At 46.0% G+C, this 26,461-nt stretch overlaps 1 protein-coding gene across 1 annotated transcript in view; it reads right to left on the bottom strand.

Annotated features, from left to right (window-relative positions):
• The window catches only part of ncanb (neurocan b), a 274,307-nt gene that overhangs the window by 159,177 nt on the left and 88,669 nt on the right, over nt 1–26,461 (bottom strand). The window contains exon 5 of the mRNA XM_060846570.1: nt 17,517–17,691. Within this exon, the coding sequence (XP_060702553.1) occupies nt 17,517–17,691 (175 nt within the window). The remainder of the gene's footprint in view (nt 1–17,516; nt 17,692–26,461) is intronic.

Genomic DNA, 26,461 nt, shown 5'->3' with positions numbered 1-26,461 from the left:
ACTAAACCTTCCTTCCCCATTTCCCCTCAAAAGTCAGAGGCTTTTTTTTTACATTTATGGGATATGGACATGTCTCAGAAAACATTTATTGCCCAGAGGTCAGTTCAAGCCAGCCACAATACTGTGGGTCTGGAGTCACGTGTAGGCCAGACTGGGTCAGGACAGCAGACTTCCCTCCCCAAAGGACATTAGCGAACCAGATGGTGTTTTTATTATAATCAACATGGTCATGATTACAGATTTACTGATTTCAGATTTCATCGTGGTCAGGTTCAGGCCAATGCCCCCAGAGCATTAGACTAGTGTCCTGGCTTACTTTGGTCTAGTGACATGACCACTAAGTCACTATCACCCCCTTCCATAAGAGCTGCTGGGGCACAAGTTCTGGATGCAGAAGATGTCAGCCATCCCCTCACCTGGCACCCACCCAGAAGAAATGCCAACAGGCCAACAGCAAGTCTACCCCCCCAAGATGTAAATCATTGTGGCTGAGCTCATCTGATGGACAGCGGGACTTCTACCACTCAGTTGAGGGCAAATGGGATATCACACCCTCCGGAGTGGTCAGCACCTACAGCATCCCCATGGTGAGGGACATGGGACAATGGATTTCATGTATATGTGGGTCAGAATAAAGAGGGTACTACCTGGCAGGGTGGAGGGATTCTGGATGTCATGTACCTCCGTGGTTAGCACTGCTGCCTCACAGTGCCAGGGAGCTGGGTTCGATTCCAGTCTTGGGTGACTGTCTGTGTGGAGTTTGCGCATTCTCCCTGTGTCTGCATGGGCTTCCTCTGGGTGCTACGATTTCCTCCCACAATCCAAAGATATGCAGGTCATGTGGATTGGCCACGTTAAATTGCCCAGTAGCATCCAAGGATATTTAAATTAGCCATGGAAAATGCAAGGCTATGGTGATGGTGGGGGAGGGGGGGAGTGTTGCTCTTCAGTGGGGGCAGTATGGGCTGAATGGCCTACTTCCACACTGTAGGGATTCTATAATCTACAATCTCCATCTGACAGCACCCCTTTATTCTCACCATTTTTCACATTTGCCAATCTTTTCATGGGGTGAACACTATAATATTGGGCTTAACTGAGCATCAAACAAGCCTAGTTGACCATCCTTTATTTATTTCCAAGCCAACCTTGGAACCTGTCCACCCTCTGAGTTGGAGGGTGAGCTTCAGGGTGGGTGTGAGGGTAGTGGACTGGCTGTCTGACCGATTTTATATGCATCCCTCTCCTTCCCCACCAACAACACAACCGGGTGGGTGCATGTAATATCCAGCCAGCCTTCTACAACCTCAGCATGTCCCAGCCCACTTTACAGCCAAGTCTGTACCTTTGAAGTAAAACAAAGAATTGTGGATGCCTGAAATCTGAAGCAAAAACAGAAATTGCTGGAGAAATTCAACAGTCAGGCAGTGTCTGTGGGAAGAAAGCAGAGTTAACATTTCGAGTCCAGTAACTCTTCATTTGGACGGTCAGTAGCTAATAAAAAGTAATATCCACTCACCTCTCCCCACCCCTCTCCCCTCCAATTTTGGCTTGAGTGTAAATACCACACTCTCCTGGCCACCCACAGTTCTCAACAAAGTTAACTCTGCTTTCTTCCCACAGATGCTGCCAGACCTGCTGAGTTTCTGTTTTTGTACATCAGAAGTATAGTCACATTTGTAATGTTGCAAAATGAATATGTCCACAGCAAAATCAACAGACTGCAATGTTATCATGACCACATCATCCGTTTCCAGGGCCTGACATAAGGATAAATTACAGCCCAGGGCATCAAGGAAAACTGGGTGTTCTTCTATGCAATGATGCCATGAGATTTATTTACACTTAGAGCTGAGAGAGCAGATGGGTGTTTCCGTTTAAAGTGTTGCCCAGCAGTTCCAACAATGTGACACTCCCACAGGATGCAGCAGAGTACAGGCCAAGACATTTTCTCTCCAGCACTGGAGAGGGACTTGATCAAACTTCCAATGCAGGGAACTCTGACAGATGGAAAATGGAGGAAAAACAAATGATCCCCTGGGCACATCCCTAAGAAAATGCTGCACCTTCAAAACAAAGAGGTAAGAGAATTATTGAGTACTGAAAGAAGTGATTGCACATTTGGAATCACTCTTTTGTGGGGAGGGAGATGTATTCGTAAGGATTATAGGGTATTGAGGTGAAATCAAATTATCTGCCATTTCACATCCCAAACCTGCTATTAATTTTACATAATTGCACATTCCAAAGCTATCATTAGCTTGAAGCAAGTGTTATGATTGGAGACTGAAAGTGCCAAAAAATATACACTTCCAATTTGGTTCTCATCCTTTTATTGCAAAAATTCAAGGAAGTGATATGCAGTAATCTCTCTGGTCTGGAAGTTGTCATACAAAAATTACCAGTTTTCCAGGATTTTTCTTTAAATTCCAAAACAGTTCACAGCATCTGTTTAGTAAAATACTTTGGGAGCAGGCGATACAATATTTGGATGAGCAAAACAATTTTTATTCTTTCTTTGTAATGTTTATCAATGTATTATGTTTCAGGTTAATATGGCATTTTCCATTTCACACGCTTGTCATTTGGAATTCTAACATCACTCCATAATCCAGAAAACTCCAAAATCTGGTAAAATCTCAATCCTAAAAGTTTGGATTAGAGAGGTGGCAATGTTTAACTTTATCATGAGGCAGTATGAAAGCAGCTTACTCTCCGAGATGGAGAAAGTGAGGACTGCAGATGCTGGAGATCATTCCTGAGGAAGGGCTCATGCCCGAAACGTCAATTCTCCTGCTCCTTGGATGCTGCCTGACCTGCTGTGCTTTTCCAGCAACACATTTTCAGCTCTACTCTCCGAGATGACTTACTTTGTCTTTGCGAAAACAAAACAGCTTGTCCTTGTTTGGAATCTGGGACTTTATTGGGAAATTTTGCATTTTTCTTGCTTAATTTTCTATGCTTCTTGCACATGACAACAGCTGCTTCTGTGACTGACACCCGCTGTTAAAATCAAACCATTTACCAAAGGATTGCTGAGAGACAGGTGGATGATCAAAAGGCACTCTGTTGGAGAAGTTACATAGTGGTTGTTTCATTGATGCTAAGATCTGGACAAGTCCCCATTGCAATGTGTTTGAGTCTCAACCTGACAGTTGTGAATTTTAAAATCATTTAACAAAAATCAACCTTGAAGAACCATTAGTAATAGCGACCAACAAGCTGCTGGACTTCTGTGAAAATACATCGAGTTGAATCATGTATCTAGAGGGTCCCATTCAGGAAGGGGCAATACACAATCTACTCTTGGGAAATAGGGCAGGACAAGTGACAGTGGGGGAACACTTTGAGACCAGTGACCATAGTTCTATTAATTTTAAGATAGTTATGGAGAGGGACAAAACTGGTCCACAGATTCAAGTTCTAAATTGGGGCAAGGTGAAATTTGATGGAATTAAGCAGGAGCATGCAGGGGCTGATTGGAGGAGTTTGTTTGCAGGCAAAGAGACCTCTGGCAAGTGGGAGGCCTCCAAAAGTGAGATAGTTAGAGTTCAAGGTTGAAATGGTCCTGTGAGGGTGAAAGGCAAGATTGGCAGGAATAAGGAATCCTGCATGATGAGATATTGAGGCTTTGACCAGAAACAAGAAGGAAATATGGTTCAGATACAGGCAGCTGGGACCAAGGGAATCGCTGGAGGTAAAAAGGGGATACAGGAGTTTACTGAAGAAGGAAATCAGGAGGGCGAAAAGGAGCCATGAGATAGCTTTGGCTATGAAGATCAGGGTGAATCCAAGGAGGTTCTTTAAGTATATTAAAGAAAAAAGAGTCACTAGGAAGAGAATAGGACCCCTCAAGGACCATAGTGGACATGGATGTGTGGAATCACAGGAGGTGGGTGAGGTCCTAAATGAATATTTCTCCTCTATGTTTACTGTGGAGAAAGACATGAAGAATTGGGAAGTTAGGTGAGTTAGTGATCATATCTTGGGGACAGTCGACATCACAGTAGAGGAGGTGTTGGACTATTAAAATGTATGAAGGTGACAAGTCTCCAGGTCCTGACCAGATATGTGCAAGGACACTGCAAGCGGCTAGAGAAGAAATTGCAAGGGACCTGGCTAATATTTTTGTGTCATCGTTAGCCACAGGTAAGGTACCGGTAGACTGGAGGGTAGCGAATGCTGTGCCTTTATTCAAGAAGGGCTGCAAAGAAAAACCTGGGAACTATAGCCCAATAAAACTTAACATCTGTGGTGGGACGTTACTTGAGAAGATTCTGAGGGATAAAATATACATGCATTTGGAAAGATTGGGCTTGATTAGGAGCAGTCAACATGGCTTTGTGCATGGGAAATCATGCCCCAAAAATTTGATAGAGTTCCTTGATGAAGTGACCAGGAAGGTTGACGAGAGCAGGGCAGTAGACATAGTCTACATGGATTGCAGCAAGGCTTTTGCTAAGGTTCCACATAGCAGACTGCATTGGAAGGTTAGATCACATGGAATCCAGGGGGAGCTGGCATACTGGATAGACAGTTGGCTTGATGGGAGGAAGCAGAGTGTAACAGTGGAAAGCTGTTTGTCAGACTGGAGGCCAGTGACTAGTGGAGTACCTCAGGGTCGATGCTGGGCCCCTTGTTGTTTTTTTATCTAGATCAATGATTTGGATGAGAATGTACAAGGTATGATTAGCAAGTTTGCAGGTGACATTGAAATAGGCGGTATCGTGGACAGTTATTGCAGCAGGACCTCAGTCAGCTGGGAAAGTGGATTGAGAAATGACAAATGGAGTTTAATATAGATAATTGTGAGGTCTTGCATCAGATCAAGGTAGAAATTTCATGGTGAATGGTAGGGCCTTAACGAGTGTAGTCGAATAGAAGGACCTTGGAATTCAGGTACATGGTTCTCTGAAAGTGAAGTCCCAGGTAGACATGGCAGTGAAGAAGGCTTTTGGCATACTGGCCTTCATCAGTCAGAACACTGAGTATAGAAGTTGGGAAGTTATGTTGCAGTTGTACAGGACATTGGTGAGGCTGCATTTGGAATACTGTGCTCAGTTTTGGTCAACTTGCTACAGGAAGGATGTTATTAAACTGGAAAGAGCGCAGAAGAAATCTACAAGGATGTTGCAAGGATTCAACGATCTGAGTTATAGAGAGCAGTTGGACAAGCTAAGACCTTTTTCTTTAGAGCGTAGGAGACTGAGGGAGTATCTTAAAGAAGTGTATAAGATCATGAGAGGCACAGATAGGGTGAATGCACTCGGTATTTTCCCAGGGTTGGGCTAGAGGGCATCAGTTTAGGGTGAGAGGAGAAAGAATTAAAGGGAACCTGAGGGGCAACATTTTTAAACAGAGGGCAGTAGGCATATGGAGTGAGCTGCCAGCAGATGCGGTTGAGGCAGGTACATTAACAACATTTGAAAGGCATTTGGACAAATACATGGAAAGGAAAGGTTTAGAAGGATATGGGCCAAGTGCAGGGAAATGGGGTGAGTGTGGTTGGCCATTTTGGTTTCCATGGACCAGTTTGGGGCAAAGGGCAGTAGGATTCTGTGACTCTATGTCCTTGAGGGGAGGAAATTTGTCCTCTTTATTCAGTCTGACCTGCATGTAACTCCAGATCTACAACAATGCAATTGATTCTGAATTGCCTTCTGAATAATAAATACTGGCTTAGCCAGTGATGCCCCCATTCCATTAATAACACAAAAAGGAGTAGTGATGGAGGAAAGTTCATTTTAATGAATGATCTAAGTGTGTTTGTGAATTGTTCCAAGAGGAAACATTACTCTACATCTACTTTGTCAAATTCATTTAGCATCTAATAAAGCCATAGTCTTACCAGACCACTGGGCGGCATGGTGGCTCACAGTGCCAGGGACGCCCTTGGGTGACTGTCTGGGTGGAGTTTGCACATTCTTCCGTGTCTGCATGGTCGCCTCCAGGCACTCCAGTTTCCTCCCACATAACAAAGATGTGTAGGTTAGGGTGGATTGGCCATGCTCAATTACCCATAGTACCCAGGGATGTGCAGGCTAGATGGATTAGTCATGGGATATGCAGGGTTACAAGGGAAGGGGGTGGGACGGTAGATCTGGGTAGGATGCTCTTTGGAGGTTTGGTGTGGACTCAATGGGCCTGCATCCACATTGTAGAGATTCTATGCTCTCTCTTAGACAGAGACAGCTGCAGATGGTTTAACCTGAAGATCACAACAGCTCAGGGGAGGGGCAAATCCTTAATATACCTCAATTAGATCTCTTCTCATCCTCTTAAACTCTAGTAAGTATAGGCCTAAACTGTTCAACCTTTCCTCATAAGACATGACTTTCATTTCTGGAATTAATCGAATGAACCATCTCGGAACTGTCTCCAACACAATTACATCCTTCCTCAAGTAAGAGGACCAAACTGCACACAATATTCCAGTTGGGATCTCACCAATACCTTGTCCAGTTGTAACAACACTTCCTTTCTTTTATATTGCATTCCTTTAGCAATTTCACTGTGGAGTTTGCACTTTCTCGCGTGTCTGCTTGGATTTCCTTCCACAGTCCAGGTAGATTAGCCATGCTAAATTTCCCATAGTGTGCAGGATGGGTGAATTAGCCTGCACACTACAGGGGTAGGGTGAGGTGGTGGGTCTGGGCGCAACACTCTTAGGACAGTTAATGTGGATGGGCCAAATGGCCTCCTTCCACACTGTTGGAATTCAACGATGCCCCCTCAGCTAAGTTGTCTTTAGGGAGCATTCCTATTTTATTTGCTTCACCATTTGGTAGCTGCATTTTCATGAGGCTATGAGTTTGAGGAATTCCTGTTGTAAACCTATCAGATTCCCCATTACCCTTTCCAATAATTCCTGAAAGCTGTCTACTCAAAGCAAGGTCTTTGCTCACCTGACCCAATGCCTCATTAAGTGACTTGGTTTTGAATTATATCCGATCATATAAATACCTCAGGACATTTCACTGAAGGTGTTTTAGAAACATTGTTGTTGTTGTTAATTGTCTTGTCGGGAGGTGGAGAATGAGATACAAAAATGAAACACTCGCCAATGAAGAAAAGATAAGCCTGGGTGGGGAGGTGGAGGCATTGTGGTAGTATCATTAGACTAACAATCCAGAGGCAAAATCAAAAATTGCTGGGAAAACTCAGCGGGTCTTGCAGCATCTGTGGAGAGAAAGCAGAGTTAACTTTTCAGGTCCAGTGACCCTCCTTCAGAACCTTCTTCTTTTTGTTTAATAATCCAGAGGTCCAGGTTTGATGGGGACAGGTTCAAACCCCATTACTGCAGCTTCTGGAATTTAAACTAAACTAATTAAAAATGATAGAATATAAATCCAGTCTCACTAATTATGACAGTATCAATTATTATTTTAGAAACCCATCAGATTCATTAATGTTCTTTAGGGTTAAGGATTTTGCCTCCTTATGTGGTCTGGCCTACATCGAACTAATCTAATCCCATTTTCCAACATTTGGTTTTATGTGCTGTGGTGTTTCAACTCATCTAAATAAATCTTAAATCTCTTGAGGATTCCTGCCTCTACCAGCCTTTTAGGACATGAGTTTGAGGCATCCACAAACGTCTGAGTGGAAAAGACTTTTCCTCAAATCCTCCCTAAACCTCCTGCTCCCTATTTTAAAACACTGTCCACTGACAACTGAGAGTGACACAGCACAGAGAGAGGCCATTCAGACCATTGTACATTGACTTTTCAGTTGGAAAAGACGTTCAGTCAGTGCCCAATACCCTTCCTTGTGGCACTGCCAGGATTTGCCTTCCTTTCTTTTGCCTTCTAACGGCTTCTGTTCTCTTGAAAGGGAAAGAGGAACACGGTCGTGAGTTGACACTGACAGATCTCAGTCCAGCCAACAATTCCTCATTGCCTCACAGTAAGACTCAATGAAAGCATTGTTTGCTGAGCCAACAGGATCCAAATTGGATATCAGCCGAGAAGAACCATAGTCAACTCAGTGAAGATTAATTGGTGCCTGCTTCATCTCTCTCTATAACGATGCAGAGACATCAAGAATGAAGAAAGTTTCTGTTCTGCAAGGTTTGATGTGGCAAAACCCAGCCAAAGGCCTGAGATATTGTGAAGTCCAGTTTGGGATTAATTACAGTGAGTCGGTGCTGAAGATGAGAGAGGGAGAAGCAGAAACCAAACAGCAGGAGTGCAGCAGAATGGGGAATTAAATAAAACTAATTCACTGTAGAACAGAGAGTTCAAAAGAAGATTAAAAATTGAAACCATGATGGAAATGAGCAGCATTGTGGGGAGGCAATTTCTAACACTGTGTATTTTTATTTGGAGTAAATTGTTGCATTGTCCTGTTAATTAGTTTCATTAAATAGGAAGGTGAGCAAAGTTTATATTTTAATTGGAATTTATAACTGATCTCTAAGAAGTGTTGCTCCAACACAGTCCCTAAAGGGAAGAAGAGCTAATGTCTGTGCTGAATATTTATTTCACTGTATCTCCTGGGGGTTTTGTGGGCTGGTGAGGGGGTGCCCAGCCTGGCAAAAGACACAGCCTCTATCTACAAGTCATGCAGAATTTAACACCAGAGGCTAAAATGCTGGCTGCACTGAGTCCTGGCCTAGTTTGTGTTTCCCTCCTGGTTTTATTCCAACACACACACCATCAACTCCAACAACACTAATTACTGATTACTCATTCCTTATGTATAGATATATACTGCCCGATCAAGTTCAATTACCCTCAATTAACATATAACCATCATCTGCTCCCAGTTCTATCTGGCCTCAAACATCCGTCAATAACAATGTGAGCAAGTCCAGCCCCACATTGCCAGGATCATCTGACAATGCCACCTCACCCAATGCCCACTGCATCCCATTACCCACGCAACTCAATACAAACCTGGCACTCAGTGGTGAATTTTCCATGCCAGTGTTTTGGAAGACAATGCACTGAGCTGGGCACACTGAGCTGTTATCACAAGCCAAAAGGCAGGATTGTTGGCATTTCACATTCTCTGCATTAGCCTCCTCTCAGTATCCACATGAGAAAGGAGTTTGCATTGATGAAAGTTCATAGAATCCCTTCAGCCCACGGGTCCATACTGACCCTCCGAAGAGTAACCCACCCTGACCCATTCCTCTATATTTACCCCTGACTAATGCACCTAGCCTACACATCCGTGAACACTATGGGCAATTTAGCATGGCCAATTCACCTAACCTGCACATCTTTGGACTGTGGGAGGAAACCGGAGCACCCGGAGGAAACCCACGCAGACATGGGGAGAATGCGCAAACTCTACACAGACTGTCCCCCCATGCCAGAATCGAACCTGGGTCCCTGGCACTGTGAGGCATCAGTGCTAACCACTGAGCCACCATTCCGCCCCCAACACCTCTCACTGTCTCAGGACATCCCAAAATGCATCGCAGCCGGTTAATTATTTTTCTGAAGCGTGACCACTATTTTAAGAACAGCTGACTGGCACAAAGCAAGCTCCCAGTAAAACCTGCGAAAGACACACACTGGCAGGAGCTGTCTTGTTCACCTCAGGACAGTGCTCCAGTTTGACCAGTATGCTCATTTCCAAGTATTACTGTTTTTTCTCTCTGGGATACAGAGCAAAGAGATAAATGGTTACGTTAGCTGTATTAGGTGGTAGTTGGTTTAGTTCTGGGCAGTGATGCCAATAGTACGGGTTCAACTCCTGCACTGACTAATGTTGCCATAAAGGATTCTCCTACTCAATGTCTCCCCTCACCTGAGGTATCATCATAGAATCCCTTCAGTGCGAAAAAGGCCATTCGGCCCAACAAGTCCACACCAACCCTTTGAAGAGTTACCCACCCAGACCCATTTCCTACCCTAATACACTATATTTCGACTGACTAATGCATCTAACTCACCCATCCCTGAACACTATGGGCAATTTAGCATGGCCAATTCATCTAACCTGCATACCTTTGGACTGTGGGAGGAAACTGGAGCACCCGGAGGAAACCCACGCAGATACAGGGAGAATGTGCAAACTCCACACAGATAGTCACCCGAGGCTAGAATTGAACCCAGGTCCCTGGCACTGTGAGGCAGTAGTGAGAACCACTGAGCCACCGTGCCACTGCACAGTGGAGCGTGGTGACCCATCAGATGTCTGTCTGTCTCTCTTTCTCTCATGACGGAGCAGCTCCAGGGTCTGATTCGACTACATAGACTTTACTCTAGAGTCACAGGGATCCATAGCTTAAAAAAGGTCCTTCAGCTCATTGAGTCTGTGCTGATTAAAAACAATCAGCTAACTATTCTAATCCCATTTTCCAACTCTCAGACATACAGCATCGCAACTGTACATCTAAATACTTCTTAAATGTTCTGAGCATTTCTACCTCTATCACCCTTACAGGCGATGAGTTCCAGACTTCCACTACCCTCTGGGTGAAGGAATATTTCCCTCACATCTCCTCTAAACCTTTTGCCCCTTACCTTGAATCAATGTCTCAGGGTCACTGATCCCTCCATCAAAGGGAATGTTCCTTCCTATCTACCCAGTCTATGCCCCTCATAATGTTATACACCTCAAACATGTGGGAGCTACAGGGAGAGGCTGGATAAGCTGGTGTTGTTTTCCCTGGAGAGTCGGAGGGGCTTAGAAAGGTTTATAAAATCGTGAGGGGCATGATAGGGTAAATAGACAAGGGTCCAAAACTAGAGGGCATAGGTTCAGGGTGAGAGGGTAAAGTTTTGAAAAGGAACAGAAGGGGCAACTTTTTCACGCAGAGGGTGGTACGTGTATGGAATGAGTTGCCAGAGGAAGTGGTGAAGGCTGGTACAATTGCAACATTTAAAAAGCATCTGGATGGGTATATGAATAGGAAGGGTTTAGAGGGACATGGGCCAAGTGCTGGCAAAGGGACTACATTACGTTAGGGTATCTGATCAGCATGGACGAGTTGAACCAAAGGGTCTGTTTCCATGCTTATGCCTCTATGACTCTATGTCCCCTCTCAGTTTCTTTCCTCTGGTCTATGGAAAACCACACCAGTCTGTTCAATCTCTCTTCATAACTGAAACTCTTCAGCCCAGGCAGCATCCTGGTAAATCTCCTTTGCACCCTCTCCAATGCAATCTCATCCTGCCGATAATGGGGATTCTTAATGTGGTTCATAAATACAACTTCCCAGGGGCAGCCCTGCTGCCTCACAGCGCCAGGGACCCAGGTTCGGTTCCAGCCTCGGGTGACTGTCTGTGGAGTTTGCACATTCTTACTATGTCTGCGTGGGTTTCCACCATATGCTCTGGCTTCATCCCGCAGTCCAAAAATGTCCAGGTTAGGCGTATTGGTCATGGGAAATTGCCCATCGTATCCAGGGACATGCAGGCTGTGTGGATTACCCATGGGAGATGCTGGGGTAGGGGTGGAGGGGTAGATCTGGGTGGGATGCTCTTCAGAGGGTTGGTGTGGACGCAATGGGTCAAATGGTCTGCTTCCACTCTATAGGGATTCTGTGTCCTTCTTCAAAATAAATTTTGGACAGTTTTACATCCACCTGAGCTGGTTTTGTATTTCATCGAAAAGACAGTGATTTTTCACCATGTCAGAAGTAAACCTGGATACAATGATGGCAGTCAGGGATGAGCTGTTTCCCAAGTCGCGTTTCTTTAAACCCTGACCTAACTCAGAACCATGCCAGTGCGGGGCAACTGCTGAAGGAATCTGCTCTCCAGTGTCTGAAGATCGCCTGGTACATCAGGGAGTCTAACCTAACAATCAGTGTCTGCAACCTCAAGGATTGTGCAGCAAGGGACATGATTCAATGTTCCTAGTACATTAGATTAGATTCCCTAGAGTGTGGAAAGAGGCCCTTTGGCCCAACCAATCCACACCGACCCTCCAAACAGTAATCCTTCTGAATAATGCACCTAACACTACAGGCAATTTAGCATGGCCAATTCACACATCTTTGGACTGTGGAAGGAAACTGGAGCACCCAGAGGAAACCCACGCAGACACGGGGCGAATGTGCAAACTCCACACAGACAGTCATCCAAGGCTGGAATCGAACCTAGGACCCTGGTGCTGTGAGGCAGCAATGCTAATCACTGCGCCATTGTGCCACCCACTAGATTAATTAAATTCTGTGAATCAATTTTAGGAAAAAAAAAGCGAGCAGCACGGTGGCTCGGTGGTTAGCACTGCTGCCTCACAGCACCAGGGTCCCAGGTTCGATTCCAGCCTCGTGTGCCTGTCTGTGTGGAGTTTGCACATTCTCCCTCTGTCTGCGTGGGTTTCCTCTGGGTACTCCAGTTTCCTTCCACATGCCAAAGATGTGCAGGTCAGGTGAATTGGCCACACTAAATTGCCCATAGTGTTCGGTGCATTAGTCAGAAGGAAATGGTTCTGAGTGGGTTACTATTCGGAGGGTCGGCGTGGACTCGTAGGGCTGAAGGGCCTGTTTCCACACTGTAGGGAATCTGATCATCCAGGATGTGTAGAGAAAAACACTTGACAAATTAACTTCAGAGACTCTGTTCCCCCTGGGTGAAGGGTTTTAAACTAAGGATCACAAATCTCACGATAAAGAGTCTCATTTATTTATTTATTATTTAAACATGGGATGTGCATGTCACTGACTGGGCCAACAGTTATTGACCACCTCTAATCACCCAGAGGGCAGTTAAGAGTCAGCCATATTGGTGTGGGTCTGGAGTCGTGTGTAGGCCAGGCTAGGTAAGGATGACAGATTTCCTTCCCTAAGAGGAACCAGAAGGGTTTTGAACACTATTGCCGAGGGTCACATGATTGCCATGAAGCTAACAGTTTACTCCAGCCATTTCACCATCCGCCATGGTGGGATTCAAACCCACATCTCCAGAACGGTAGCCAGGGGTTCTCAACTACTTGGCCAGAGGCATTGGCCACCTCGGCTTGGGACTGAGATAAGGAGAAAACCTTTCACAGAGCAATGTGGACCTTTGGAATGATCTATCTCAGAGAGCAGTACATGCTCAGTCATTGAGTTATTTCCAAGACTAAGACTGGCAGATTTTACACACGAAAGGGATCTTGGGCGATGTGGATAGAGCAGGAAAGTGAGTGTTGGGAGAAGAATCAATCCTGTGAAGTCCATTACATCCAACCAAGAGAGCAGACAGAGTTCTCCCCGGAGAACATAGAAAATGCTTCCCATTCCAGAGAAATCCAGAACACAGGGGCTTCGTGAACATGAGGAGAAGCTATTTTTTCTCTCTCAGTAGGGTGTTACACTGTGGAATTTATTTCCTCAGAGAGCAACAGAGTCCGGGTCATTGAACGTATTCAAGGCTGCATTAGGAAAATGCTTGATTGACGAGAGTTTGGGGGAGAATCAGGAATGTGGAGCTGATCACAATCAGAGCAGCCAGCCAATGGTAGAGCAGGTTCAAACACTGACCAGCCTACTCCTTCTAGTAATTCCTGTGGGTAGCACTCTCGCCTCTGAGACACCAGGGTCTCAATCTGGGGCTAGAGCACAGAGATCACTGCTGACTCTCCAGTGCAGTACTGGAGGACTGCTGCACAATCAGCGGTAATCTCTTCCAGTAAAGGCCTTAAAGTGAGGCTCCATCCACTCTCTTGGTTAGATGTAAAAGATTCCAGGGCACTCATTCAACAAAGGGCAAAGAGAATTCTCCCTCATCAATTTACTCCTCAATTATCATTGTGGCAAAATTAGATTATTCCATCATTTTCACATTGTTTTTGTGGGATTCTTTAGTGACAGGCATGGACTAGTTTGACCTAAGGTCCTGTCTCCATACTGTACGACTCTCAGACTGGATTTCAAATTTTTAAAATTCCATTGGCTGTATAGTACTTTGAAACATCAGGCGGTTGAGAGCAGCACTATACAAATATATGTGCTCTGTCTGATGTCCTGACAGAAATGTTTAATGTGCTTGTGAATTCCTGTGACTCAGACATTGTGGATGGAATCTGGAAAAACAGTCTACACTTCATCAGTCAGATCCAACAACTTCATTTTATTCAGCGATGAATTTTAGTTTTACTGTGCTGTCAAATTTGAAATGCATTCAAGTTATCTACCTTGAACTTTTATTGACTATTTGACCCTACCCAAGTCCAGTTATCACGCTGTCATCTGACACCCTCTACACAAAGAGCCGACAGGAAGACCAAAGGGGTAACCATGGGCACCCGTATAGGCCCCAGCTATGCCTGTCTCTTTGTTGGCTACGTAGAACAGTTGATCTTCCGTAATTACTCCCCACCTCTTCCTCCGCTACATTGATGACTGCATTGGCGACACCTCGTGCTCCCGCAAGGAGGTTGAGCAATTCATAAACTTCACCAACTCATTCCACCCTGACCTTAAATTTACCTGGACCATCTCTGACACCTTCCTCCCCTTCATGGACCTCTCCATCTCCATTAATGACGACAGACTTGACACTGACATTTTTTACAAACCCACCGACTCTCACAGCTACCTGGATTACACCTCTTCCCACCCTAGATCTTGCAAAAATGCCATCCCGTATTCCCAATTCCTCCGCCTCCACCATATCTGCTCCCAGGAAGACCAGTTCCACTACAGAACACACCAGATGGCCTCCTTCTTTAGAGACCGCAATTTCCTTTCCCACATGATTAAAGATGCCCTCCAACACATTTCATCCACATCCCGTACCTCCGCCCTCAGACCACACCCCTCCAACCGTAACAAGGACAGAACGCCCCTGGTGCTCACCTTCCACCCTACCAACCTTCGCATAAACCAAATCATCCGCCGACATTTCCGCCACCTCCAAAAAGACCTCACCACCAGGGATATATATCCCTCCTCACCCCTTTCCACCTTCCGCAAAGACCGTTCCCTCCGTGACTACCTGGTCGGGTCCACACCCCCCTATAACCCACCCTCCCATCCTGGCACTTTCCCCTGCCACCGCAGGAACTGTAAAACCTGCGCCCACACCTCCTCCCTCACCTAAAGGAGCCTTCCACATCCATCAAAGTTTTACCTGCACATCCACTAATGTCATTTATTGTATCCGTTGCTCCCGATGCGGTCTCCTCTACATTGGGAAGACTGGGTGCCTCCTAGCAGAGCACTTTAGGGAACATCTGCGGGACACCCGCACCAATCAACCACACCGCCCCGTGGCCCAACATTTCAACTCCTCCTCCCATTCTGCTGAGGACATGGAGGTCCTGGGCCTCCTTCACCGCTGCTCCCTCACCACCAGATGCTTGGAGGAAGAACGCCTCATCTTCCGCCTCGGAACACTTCAGTCCCAGGGCATCAATGTGGACTTCAACAGTTTCCTCATTTCCCCTTCTCCCACCTCACCCTAGTTCGAAACTTCCAGCTCAGCACTGTCCTCATGATTTGTCCGGACTTGTCCTACCTGCCTATCTCCCTTTCCACCTATCCACTCCACCCTCTCCTCCCTGACCTATCACCTTCATCCCCTCCCCCACTCACCCATTGTACTTCTGCTACTTTCTCCCCACCCCCACCCCCCTCTAGCTTATCTCTCCACGCTTCAGGCTCACTGCCTTTATTCCTGATGAAGGGCTTTTGCCCGATACGTCGATTTCGCTGCTCCTTGGATGCTGCCTGAACTGCTGTGCTCTTCCGGCACCACTAATCCGGAATTCTCAGCACTGTCCTACGGAGTAAATCCCAGGGACACACAGTGAGAAACCGGGAACAAGGAGGAGATGGAGAGGCAGAAGTAGAAGCTGGGTATTATAGAAAAGAACACATGGCCCTTTTAGCAAATCCTGAATTTTCTTCATGCTGTTTTGATATTGAGAGGCCGTTATTCTAATACTGTTTAGCTCAGTATAACAACTATAATCAGCAGGTAAAACATAACTGTGTGTCTGCGTCCTTGTGACTGTTTATCTGTGTGTATCCATGTGTATGTGTCCATGTGTGTTTAGATCTGGGTGCATGTTCATGTGTATGTTATTGTGTGTATATGTTTCTGTCTGATTTTGTTACAGTATGTTTTGGTGGGTGTTATTTTATGTCTGTATGTACCTGTGTGTGTCTGTCATTTTGTGTTTCTGTGTGTCTGTGTGTACCTGTCTCTGTTAGTTTGTTATACTTTATGAATGTGTCTGTCTGAGTGAGTGTGTGTGAGTGTCAGTGAGTGAGTGTATGAGTGAGTGAGTGAATGAATGAGAGTGTGAGTGAGTGTGAGTGTCAGTAAGTGAGTGAGTGTATGAGTGTATGTGTGTGAGGATTGAGTGAGTGAGTGTATGAGGAGTGAGTGAGTGTGTGAGGAGTGAATGAGTGTGTGTGTGGAGTGTGTGTGAAGGTTGTGTGTGAGAGGAGTGAGTGAGTATGTGAGGAGTGAATGAGTGTGTGTGTGGAGTGTGTGTGAAGGTTGTGTGTGAGAGGAGTGAGTGAGTATGTGAGGAGTGAATGAGTGTGTGTGTGGAGTGTGTGTGAAGATTGTGTGTGTGAGGAGTGAGTGAGTATGTGTGTGTGAGTGTATATGAGGATTGAGTGAATATGTGAGGAGTGAGTGAGTGTGTGAGTGTATGTGAGGAATGAGTGTGTGTGAGGAGTGAGTGAGTGTGTGTGAGGAGTGAGTGAGTGTGTGAGGAGTGAGTGAGTGTGTGTGTCTATGCGAGGAGTAAGTGTGTGTGAGGAGTGAGTGAGTGTGTGAGGAGTGAGTGAGTGTGTGTGTGTGGAGTGTGTGTGAAGAGTGTGTGTGTGAGGAGTGAGTGAGTGAGTGTGTGAGTGTATATGAGGATTGAGTGAGTATGTGAGGAGTGAGTGAGTGTGTGAGGAGTGAGTGAGTGTGTGAGTGTATGTGAGGAATGAGTGTGTGTGAGGAGTGAGTGAGTGTGTGTGTCTATGTGAGGAATAAGTGTGTGTGAGGAGTGAGTGAGTGTGTGAGGAGTGAGTGAGTGTGTGTGTCTAGGCGAGGAGTAAGTGTGTGTGAGGAGTGAGTGAGTGTGTGAGGAGTGAGTGTGTGTGTGGAGTGTGTGTGAAGAGTGTGTGTGTGAGGAGTGAGTGAGTGTGTGTGTGAGTGTATATGAGGATTGAGTGAGTATGTGAGGAGTGAGTGTGTGAGGAGTGAGTAAGTGTGTGTGAGGAGTGAGTGAGTGTGTGAGGAGTGAGTGTGTGTGTGGAGTGTGTGTGAAGAGTGTGTGTGTGAGGAGTGAGTGAGTGTGTGTGTGAGTGTATATGAGGATTGAGTGAGTATGTGAGGAGTGAGTGTGTGAGGAGTGAGTGAGTGTGTGTGAGGAGTGAGTGAGTGTGCGTGTCTATGTGAGGAGTAAGTGTGTGTGAGGAGTGAGTGAGTGTGTGTGTCTGTGAGGAGTGAGTGTGTGTGAGGAGTGAGTGAATGTGTGTGAGGAGTGAGTGAGTGTGTGAGTGTATGTGAGGATTGATTGAGTGTGTGTGAGGAGTGAGTGAGTGTGTGAGTATATGTGAGGATTGAGTGAGTGTGTGTGAGGAGTGAGTGTGTGTGTGTGTGTGTGCAGTTTTCATTGCTCACCGGACAGTTTGATCAGAAACCCAGCCAGCATCACAGTGGTCGAAGCCGTCCTGGAATGCAGCCAGTAGTTCCTGGGGACTGGCGATCCTCGCTGAGTTGTCCAGACAGGCCTGTGAGGCAGCCTCAAAGGTGAGGGAGTACCTGTTGCTGGCGGCACGGTAATGGAACACCACCCCTGGAGTGGGAGAGAGGAAGACGGAACGGAACACAGAGCTGAGGTGAGGAAGCAAAGACTCTGACTAAAACACTATCCACACAAAATCCCAGGGAATTTCACCACATGTTTGGGGGGAGGGGGCGGTGACAGACTTTCATTTTAATCAGTTCAAGAAGAGGGAGGTTTGACCAGGGGATTAACCCTCAGTGGGTAAATCCACCAGTTGGGAAGAAATGAGCAATATAAACTTAGAGTTACCCAGAATGTTTTATTCCTTTATTCCTGTACGGGGTGTGGGTGATGTTAGTGAGGTCAGTATTTGTTGATCATCCTCTTCCCCCAAGGGCATTGTGGACTAGTTGCTGATAATTCCCATGGGGCCAGCTCTTCATTTCAGATTTTAATAATTAAATTTAAATTCCACCAGCTACTGTGGTGAGATTTGAACCCATGTCCCCTCAAGCTGGAACCTCTGACCTCCTAGCCCAGTGACATGGTCACGACCACATCCTCACACACAATGCAGAAACAAACCATTGCCCCAACAGGTGCATTCTGGTGTTCATGCTCCGTACAAGCCTGTCCCTCAACCCCACCCACTTCATCCCCCTCTGTCAACATATCCTTCCAATCATTTATCTCCCAAACACTATCTGTCTCAATCTCTCTCCTTGGGAGCAGGTTCCACATTCTCACCACTCTGGGTAAAGACATTTCTTCTGAATTCTTGTTTCGATTTCCATATCCTATATTGATGGCCATGAGGTTTGGTCTTGCCCATAACATTATATCCCACTAACTCCCTCCATCATCCCTCAGTCTTTCTAAGAAATCGTCCCCAGCCTGTCCAACTGCTCCAAATATGATCTGCTACCATCCTTATGAATATTACTTTACACCTTCTCCAATGTATTGTAAAGTTACATAGAATTAACAACACAATGGGATCATTTGACCCATCAGGTCTATAGAGACCCTAGGGTACAGGTGCATAGTTCCTTGAGAGTGGAATAGCAGATAGACAGGGTAGTGAAAAGGCATTTGGTCTGTTTGCCATTATTGGTCAGTGCATCAAGAATAGGAGTTGGGTGTTAAGTTACAGCTGTACAGGACATTGTTTCGGCCATTTTTGGAATACTGCGTTTAGTTCTGGTCTCTCTGCTATAGGAAAGATGTTGTTAAACTTGAAAGGGTTCAGAAAAGATGGTGCCAGGGTTGAAGGGTTTGGGCTGAGTAGACTGCGCCTGGTTTCCCTGGAGTGTTGGACACTGAGGGGTGACCTGATAGAGGTTTATAAAATCATGAGGGGCATGGATAGGTTAAACAGACAAGAGGGCATAGGTTTAAGGTGAGAGGGGAAAGATTTAAAAGGTTCCTGAGGAGCAACTTGTTCATTCAGAGGGTGGTGCATGTATGGAAAGAGCTGACAGAGGAAGTGGTAGAGGCTGGTACAATTACAACATTTAAAAAGCATCTGGATGGGTACATTATAAGGAAGGGTTTAGAGGGATATGGGCCAAAGCTGAGAGTGTGCTGCTGGAAAAGCACAGCAGGTCAGGCAGCATCCGAGGAGAAGTAAAATCGATATTTCAAGCCGGAGCCCATCATCAGGAATGGGCCAAACCCTGGAAAATGGGACAAGATTAATACTGAACATCTGGTCATCACGGATGAGATGGACCGAGAGGTCTGTTTCTGTGCTATGACTCTATGCCAGTGTTTATGGCCTACATGGTTTAGTCTTGTAGGGAGACTAAGTGACTTTAATCTCCCTGGTACTGCTTTGTGAGTTCAAGAAAGGGCTTTCCTTAGCACTCTCGATGTATTGCCTGGTGTACACACACATTGTCCTAGACTCTGTTGGAGCTTCTTCCCCTCTTCTAGAACTTCCAGATGACCATGTGACACTGAGATTATCATTATACATCATCAACTATTCTGTTAACATCTCATACTCTACAGACACACACACACACACACTCTACAATCCCCATCGCAGTCCTTTCTTTATAGTATGGACTGCAGTGCTATGAACAGAATCCACATGTGGTCTGACCAAAGTTTATTCTCCTGCCAGTGACCTTGATGACCTCTGAGATATGATGCCTAATTTGGTTGAATTGCCTGCCGCCCTCACTGCGTAGAGTCACCTGGTGATACTGGCTTTCGCTGTTCAGTGACCGTTTAAAATAAACATGCATTGATTCTTTGGAATTCCCTCTCCAAACGTCTCCAGCTCTCTCCTGTTTCAAGTTACTCTAAAGGGGTACCTCTTTGCCTGAGCTTCCAATTACCCAGCCCCAGAATCTCCTGACACCCTCTGTGAGATTTTCTTTTCCTCTGACATCACATGCTTGAAACACACTGGGACTTTTTTTTAACAATCTTTACATGAAAGGCACTACAGAAATGAAATTTATTATTGTTAACCATTAATTCTTGTGTCACAGTTAATGGTTAGACTTGAGAACACCATCAAGGTTTGAGTATTTAATTGTTTATTTAACAACGGGGAGCCTGTTTCTGGGAGGTGGGAAGTTATAATTATCAGACCCTCGGGGTTTTTCTGTGACAGGAATTGCTAACGGTTTTGATCTCCATACTTGAGGAAGGATGTAGTTGTACTGGAGGCAGTTCAGAGGAGGGTCATCCAATTGAATCCAGAGAGGAGGGGTTGGTCTTATGAAGAGAGAAAGAGCAGCTTAGGCCTATACTGTCTGGAACTTAAAAGAATGAGAGGAGATCTATTGAGGGGTATAAGACGCTAAAGGGGATTGACAAATGGGGACATGGAGAGGATGCTTCCTCATGTAGGGCAGTCTGGAACGAGATAGGTTTAGGAAAAGAAGTGGCAGACTCACAACAGGCATGAGAAGGAATTACATCTCTCTAACAGTCATGAATCCGTGGAATTCACTCCCGTGGAGTGCGGTGGAGACTGGAAGATTGAATTAATTTAAGGAAGAGACAGGTGGATTTTTAATGAGTAACGGATTGAAGGGTTATGGAGAATGGACAGGAAAGTGAAGTTGAAACCAAGGTGAGATCAGCCATGATGCTGTTAGATAGCAGAGCAGCATCGAGGGGCTGAATGGCCTCCTCCTGCTCCTGGTTCTTGTGACAGTGGCTTGTTCTCCTGAAATTTTTAATGGACTTGACTGCTGTCACCCCTTCAGCTAGGCCTTTCTCACCAGTGACACCATAATGTTTGATGGAAACAAATAGAGCAGTTAAAGTGAAAAAATCCATGGGAGCAAGGAACTAATGGACAGAGCAAGCCTCTTATTGATTTTCAAACCTGCCTATGCCTGCAGAAAGAGAGAGAGAGAGAGATGTATGTCTGCTTCATAGAGAGGGATTGAGCTGAGCTGCTGGGAAAGTGGCACCTGTAAAATATGAACAATAAAGGCTACTCTATTCCATTCTATAGCGCAGGGCTCAGGGACAGGTAAACGTCATGACGATGAAGAGGCAGAGTGGGGACAGGCAGGGGGTGAAGGCAGATAGTGGACAGAGGCTCATTAGAGATCCCCTGCCCACAAGGTGAAGCTGCAGAGAGAACCCAGGGTTCATTGAGCTCTCAAAGTGAAGTGTCTGACCGAGTTGTAAACCCATCCACCCTCAGGGTGGGACCCTGAGCGATACTGAAGATGCTCACATGGAAGTCCCTGCAACACTACTACACACGAGGACAGCAACCAGCAAAGAACCTTATGGGAGAAATCCTTTGCAAGCTGGAAATCTCAAGTTCCAGTCCCTCTCCTGAATCTTGAGGAAACAATCCAGACTAAACCTCATGTCTCTGATCTTAATTGTTCCACCATTGGTGCATTGGCCCTGAATCTTCCACCCTCTCTTCTCCCTTTTAGAAGTCCTTTGACCAAACCTTTTGATCATCATTTCCAATTTCTCATGTAGTTCAGTGTCAAATGTAATTGGATAGCACTCCCCTGGAGCGCCTTGGGACATGGTATTACTGTGGTTGTGGGTATGTTTGCCAAGCTAGGAAGTTGATTTGCAGATGTTTTGTCCCCTGTCTGGGTGGCATCTTCAGAGCTTTGGAGGTTCCTGTGAAGCGCTCCTGTACTGTGTCTTCTGGAATTTATTTGCCTGTGTTCCTGCTGCTTCTGGTTGCTGGTTCCGGTAGTTCATTGTAGTGGCTGGTATATTGGGTCAAGCTCTATGTGTTGACTGATGGAGCCCATGGATGAGTGCCATGCTCAGACAACAACTCACCAGAACAAAAGACCCGATACCTATCATGTTAAGACTGATGTAATTTACAGGATTCCATGCAGAGACTACAGGAAACACTCTAAAGGCAAACAGGCAGACAAATAGCAATCCGCAACCACAAACACCAACGAAACGTCATGACCAGCTGTCTCTAGTAGCCACACACACAGATGACAAGGACCACAAATTCTACTGAGACAGCACAACCATCATAGAACAAGCTAAACAGAGGAACTTCCTCAAAGCACAGCACTCATCCACAGACTCCATCATCAAGCACAAAGACTGAGACCCAATATATCGGCCAGTGCAGTAAACAACCAGAACCAGCAACGAGAAGCAGCAGGAAAAGAACCAAATAAATCCCAGAAGACACAGTACAGCAACGCTTCACAGGAGGCTCCAAAGCACTGAAGATGTCACCTAGACAAGGGACAAAATGTCTACAAGTCAACTTCTCAGCTCGGTGAACATTCCCACAACCATGGCAACAAACATCCCAGCTATAAATCTTTACGCAAACCTTGAACATGTTACTATGTTCAAAGAGCTATATAAAGGCAGGTCGTGAACGTTCGGAGACAGCGCTGTAATCCTATCTGAACTCTGGGTGTGTGGGGTGGGGCGGGGCTGGGGGAGGTGGATGCAGAAATATGAAAACCATAATCCAGCAGCACCCATTTTGAAAATCAGCAGGAGGGGTTTACTGGAAATAAAAAATACTGGAGATCACAGCACCCGTGGACTCTGCCTGACCCGCTGTGGTCTCCAACATTCATTGTTTCCAGTTCAGATTCCAGCTTCTGCAATAACTCGCTCCGAGGAAGAGTATTCCCCAGGTGCCGGTCAGTTTTATTCTCTTAACGAAGCAAATCCTCCAGTCACCATCAGTGTACTATTTGTGGGATCTTGCTGTGCCACGTTACCTATAATGACCGCCCTTTGGGTCATCCTGAGATGGATTTAAACAACAAGTGAGGCAGTGTACCGGCTTCTTGTTCCTGAACACAGAGACACAGAACCCACTGCTACCCAGCTGCAGGTTAATTCTCGTTGTGGTTGCAGTAATGACTGGCATTTATTAGTCCCGTCACGATGTCCCATACCCACAGAATACACTGGCAGCTGCCAGTCAGTTGCAATAGAGAGCCGATCACAACACCCACATAGAACAGAAACCATATTTTATAAATAACAGCAGGCACCAAGCAGGGACCACATAGCTGTAATCTAATGTCAAGGTGTTAGGAAGAAGGTCATTAACCACTCATGCTTCTGAAGTGTACATTATTTTCTCATGTCATTCAATCAGGGCAGATAGAACATGCAATCTTTAGATGAATGTGGCCCAGCCTATTATTGTGAGTTACTATTACTGGTCGCTATGGTTACTGAGCACTGTTAACTCTTTCGAGTCAGTGCGGTGGAAGTTGCTGGAGTTTTGGACTGTGTGCAAGATTCTCCTGCTCACCGTTTTCCTCAGGGTCTGGAGCTGAGTGATCGAACCCTGTGCCACCTCAAACAACCGGTCAGTGAGCAAAAACAGGAACCAGTATTTGTTTAGTAAAATCTGGAAGAACCGCAGATGCTGTGAATCAGAAACAAGAACAGACGTTGCTGCAGAAGCTCAGCAGATCTGGCAGCATCCGTGAACAGAAATCACAGTTAACGTTGCAGGTCCGGTGACCCCTCCTCAGAACTGAGGACCTGAAACATTAACTCTGATTTCTCTCCACAGGTGCTGCCAGATCTGCTGAGCTTTTTCAGCAATTTCTGTTTGTGTTGGAATTTACTTAGTGCCTTGAATGTGGTGGCTTTGATGTGCCTCAAAAGACTGTTACCAAGAAAATATTTACACAAAGACAGGTGAAGAGGTTTTGGGATCAGTGATTAAACATCTGGTCAAAGAGGTAGGTTTGAAGGTAGGTATTAAAGGATGGAAGCTGCCGGGGAATTCCAGGGCTTGAGGTTTGAGCCGTTAACTGTGAGTGGTAAGAATTGGGGATGTGTCAGATTCAGAGCAGTGCTGACACCTCAGCAGGCCCAGAGGAGATTAAAGGATGGAGTGATTTGAAAACCCGGCTGTGAAATCTGAACTCGAGGTGTTGCCAGGTTCAGAATCAACATAGACCAGCGAGCATAGGGAAGGGATAGGGGGAATGAGGACTTGTGTGGATGAAGACAGAGGGAGCAAAGTTCCCAGTTTTTCTGTCGAATTTCACTGCTCTCCACCCCTCTACCCCTCACAGAGACAGCAAAGACTACAGGGAGGGGAGCAATACATTTTAAATTCATTCATGAGATGTTGGCATTGCTGCCGAGTCCAGGTCTCATCACTCGTCTTTAGAAATGCCCGTTGGAAGGCGGCACTGAGCTGCCTTCTTGAACCGCTGCGGTCCCCCTGCCCTGGGAAGATTGACAATGCCCTTGGAGAAGGAGTTCCAGGATTTTAATCCAGCGACACTGAAGGAACGGCGCTATATTTCCGAGCCACAATGGTGAATGACTTGAAGGGGAGCTTGAAGATGATGATGTTCTCATCCACTTTATTTCTCCAGGCAGAGACTGTGGAAATGGAAGATGTTGTCAATGGAGCTTTGGTGAATTGTTGCAATGTATCTTGTAGATGGTACACACTGCTGTTATTGAGCGTCAGTGTTAGAGGGAATGTGGAGGGTTGGTGGGCGTGGGGGCACTTCATCTTCGATGGAGACAAAACACAGCAGCTGCTGGAATCCAGGGCAGACAGGCAGGAGGCTGGAAGAACACAGCGAGCCAGGCAGCATCAGGAGGTGGAGAAGTCAATGTTCCGGGTATAACCCTTCTTCAGGACTGGAGGTGGGTGTGGGGGAAGCTGCAGATAAAGGGGGTGGGAGTGGCAGCTCCCCTTACACCTCACGAGGTTTTTCACGAGCAGTCATTCATTTTGACCTCTCCTTCTCTGGGAAGAATTTTACAGAGTTTTAATATTTTTAGTCAGGACTTTAAAGTCCCCAATTTAGCACAGGGTTATTAATTACTGGGGGGGTAGTTAGTTCATTTGTGACATAGTATGGGTTCAATCCCAGCACTGGCCATGAAGGACTTTCCTTCTCAACCTTTCCCCTTGTCCAAGACACAGTGCCCCTCAGGTTAAACCACCAGCAAGCATCTCTCTCTATTGGGAGAGCAGCGCTGTGGTCTGGTATGACTATGGTGACTTTACCTTTATTGTCTACTATTATTGGCGCCTCACTGAACTGTGTATGGATGGGCCTAGTCAAGTCTTGACGACACCACTGGGCAGAGTGTCAGAGCAATTGTCAGTGTTGTGGATCCTGCACCTACAAGGATTTTTGATCAGGTCAATGGCCCTTGTTGTGGTTCTGTTCGCCGAGCTGGAAGTTTTTGCTGCAAACGTTTCGTTCCCTGGCTAGGGAACATCATCAGTGCTATTGGAGCCTCCTGTGAAGCGCTGCTTTGATGTTTCTTCCGGTATTTATAGTGGTTTGTTCTTGCCGCTTCCGGGTGTCAGTTTCAGCTGTAGTAGTTTGTATGTGGGGTCCAGGTCCATGTGTCTGTTAATGGAGTTTGTGGATGAATGCCATTAACAGACACATGGACCTGGACCCCAAATACAAACCACTACAGCTGAAACTGACACCCGGAAGCGGCAAGAACAAACCACTATAAATACCGGAAGAAACATCAAAGCAGCGCTTCACAGGAGGCTCCAACAGCACTGATGATGTTCCCTAGCCAGGGAACGAAACGTTTGCAGCAAAAACTTCCAGCTCGGCGAACAGAACCACAACAACGGACACCTGAGCTACAAATCTTCGACCAGACTTTAAGGTCAATGGTCCATTCATTTAGTGATGCAGAGGGACATGATCATGTTATTCTGGGGCCAGCCATCAGGAGGAGTGTGAGAGCAACCCCCCAATTCGGCTGGTCATTACTGAGATCCTCTAAGGATGAGAGCAATGGAGATTGGCAGCTTCCCAAATTGGTTGGCGAGGGAAGGCTTGAGTTCTCAAGAATCTTTACAGCTTTGGAATCGCTTGCAAGAATTTATTCTTCCCCAAGATCTCTTTGCTGCCTGGTGTCCCACCTCCCTGTCCAACCCACCTAAAGCCAAGGTTGACATTATCTGTTCCTTTTGGAGCTGCTCATTGTCTTCAGTGGTGAGCCACACCGTGGCTGGGTGGCAGACATGGCTCCACCAGTAGCACTGTCTGAGTGAGGGATTTTAGGTATGAGACCTGAGCAGAAGTTCTACACTGTCAGTCCCACTGCTGTAGTCAGGAAGTGCTGCACTGTCAGAGGAGCTGTCTCTTAGAGTGTTATGTTAAGCTAAGTCCCATGTTGAGATTTTGAAGCATTTTGGGAAGTGACCTAGTCAATATTTCATCCTCAACTAATGTCACTAGATGTGATGTGATCATTGTCTCATTGATGCCGGACTGGGGTGGACAAACTCAGAAGTCACATGACACCAGGTTATAGTCCGACAGTGCTGCTCTGAAAGCTTGTGATTTCAAATAAACCTCTTGGACTATAACCTGGTGTC

Source organism: Hemiscyllium ocellatum, chromosome 28 (genome assembly GCF_020745735.1).
Source record: "Hemiscyllium ocellatum isolate sHemOce1 chromosome 28, sHemOce1.pat.X.cur, whole genome shotgun sequence".
Classification (NCBI taxonomy): domain Eukaryota; kingdom Metazoa; phylum Chordata; class Chondrichthyes; order Orectolobiformes; family Hemiscylliidae; genus Hemiscyllium; species Hemiscyllium ocellatum.
The sequence above is the reverse complement of the archived record's forward strand: the minus strand, read 5'-3'. Positions and strand labels throughout refer to the sequence as shown.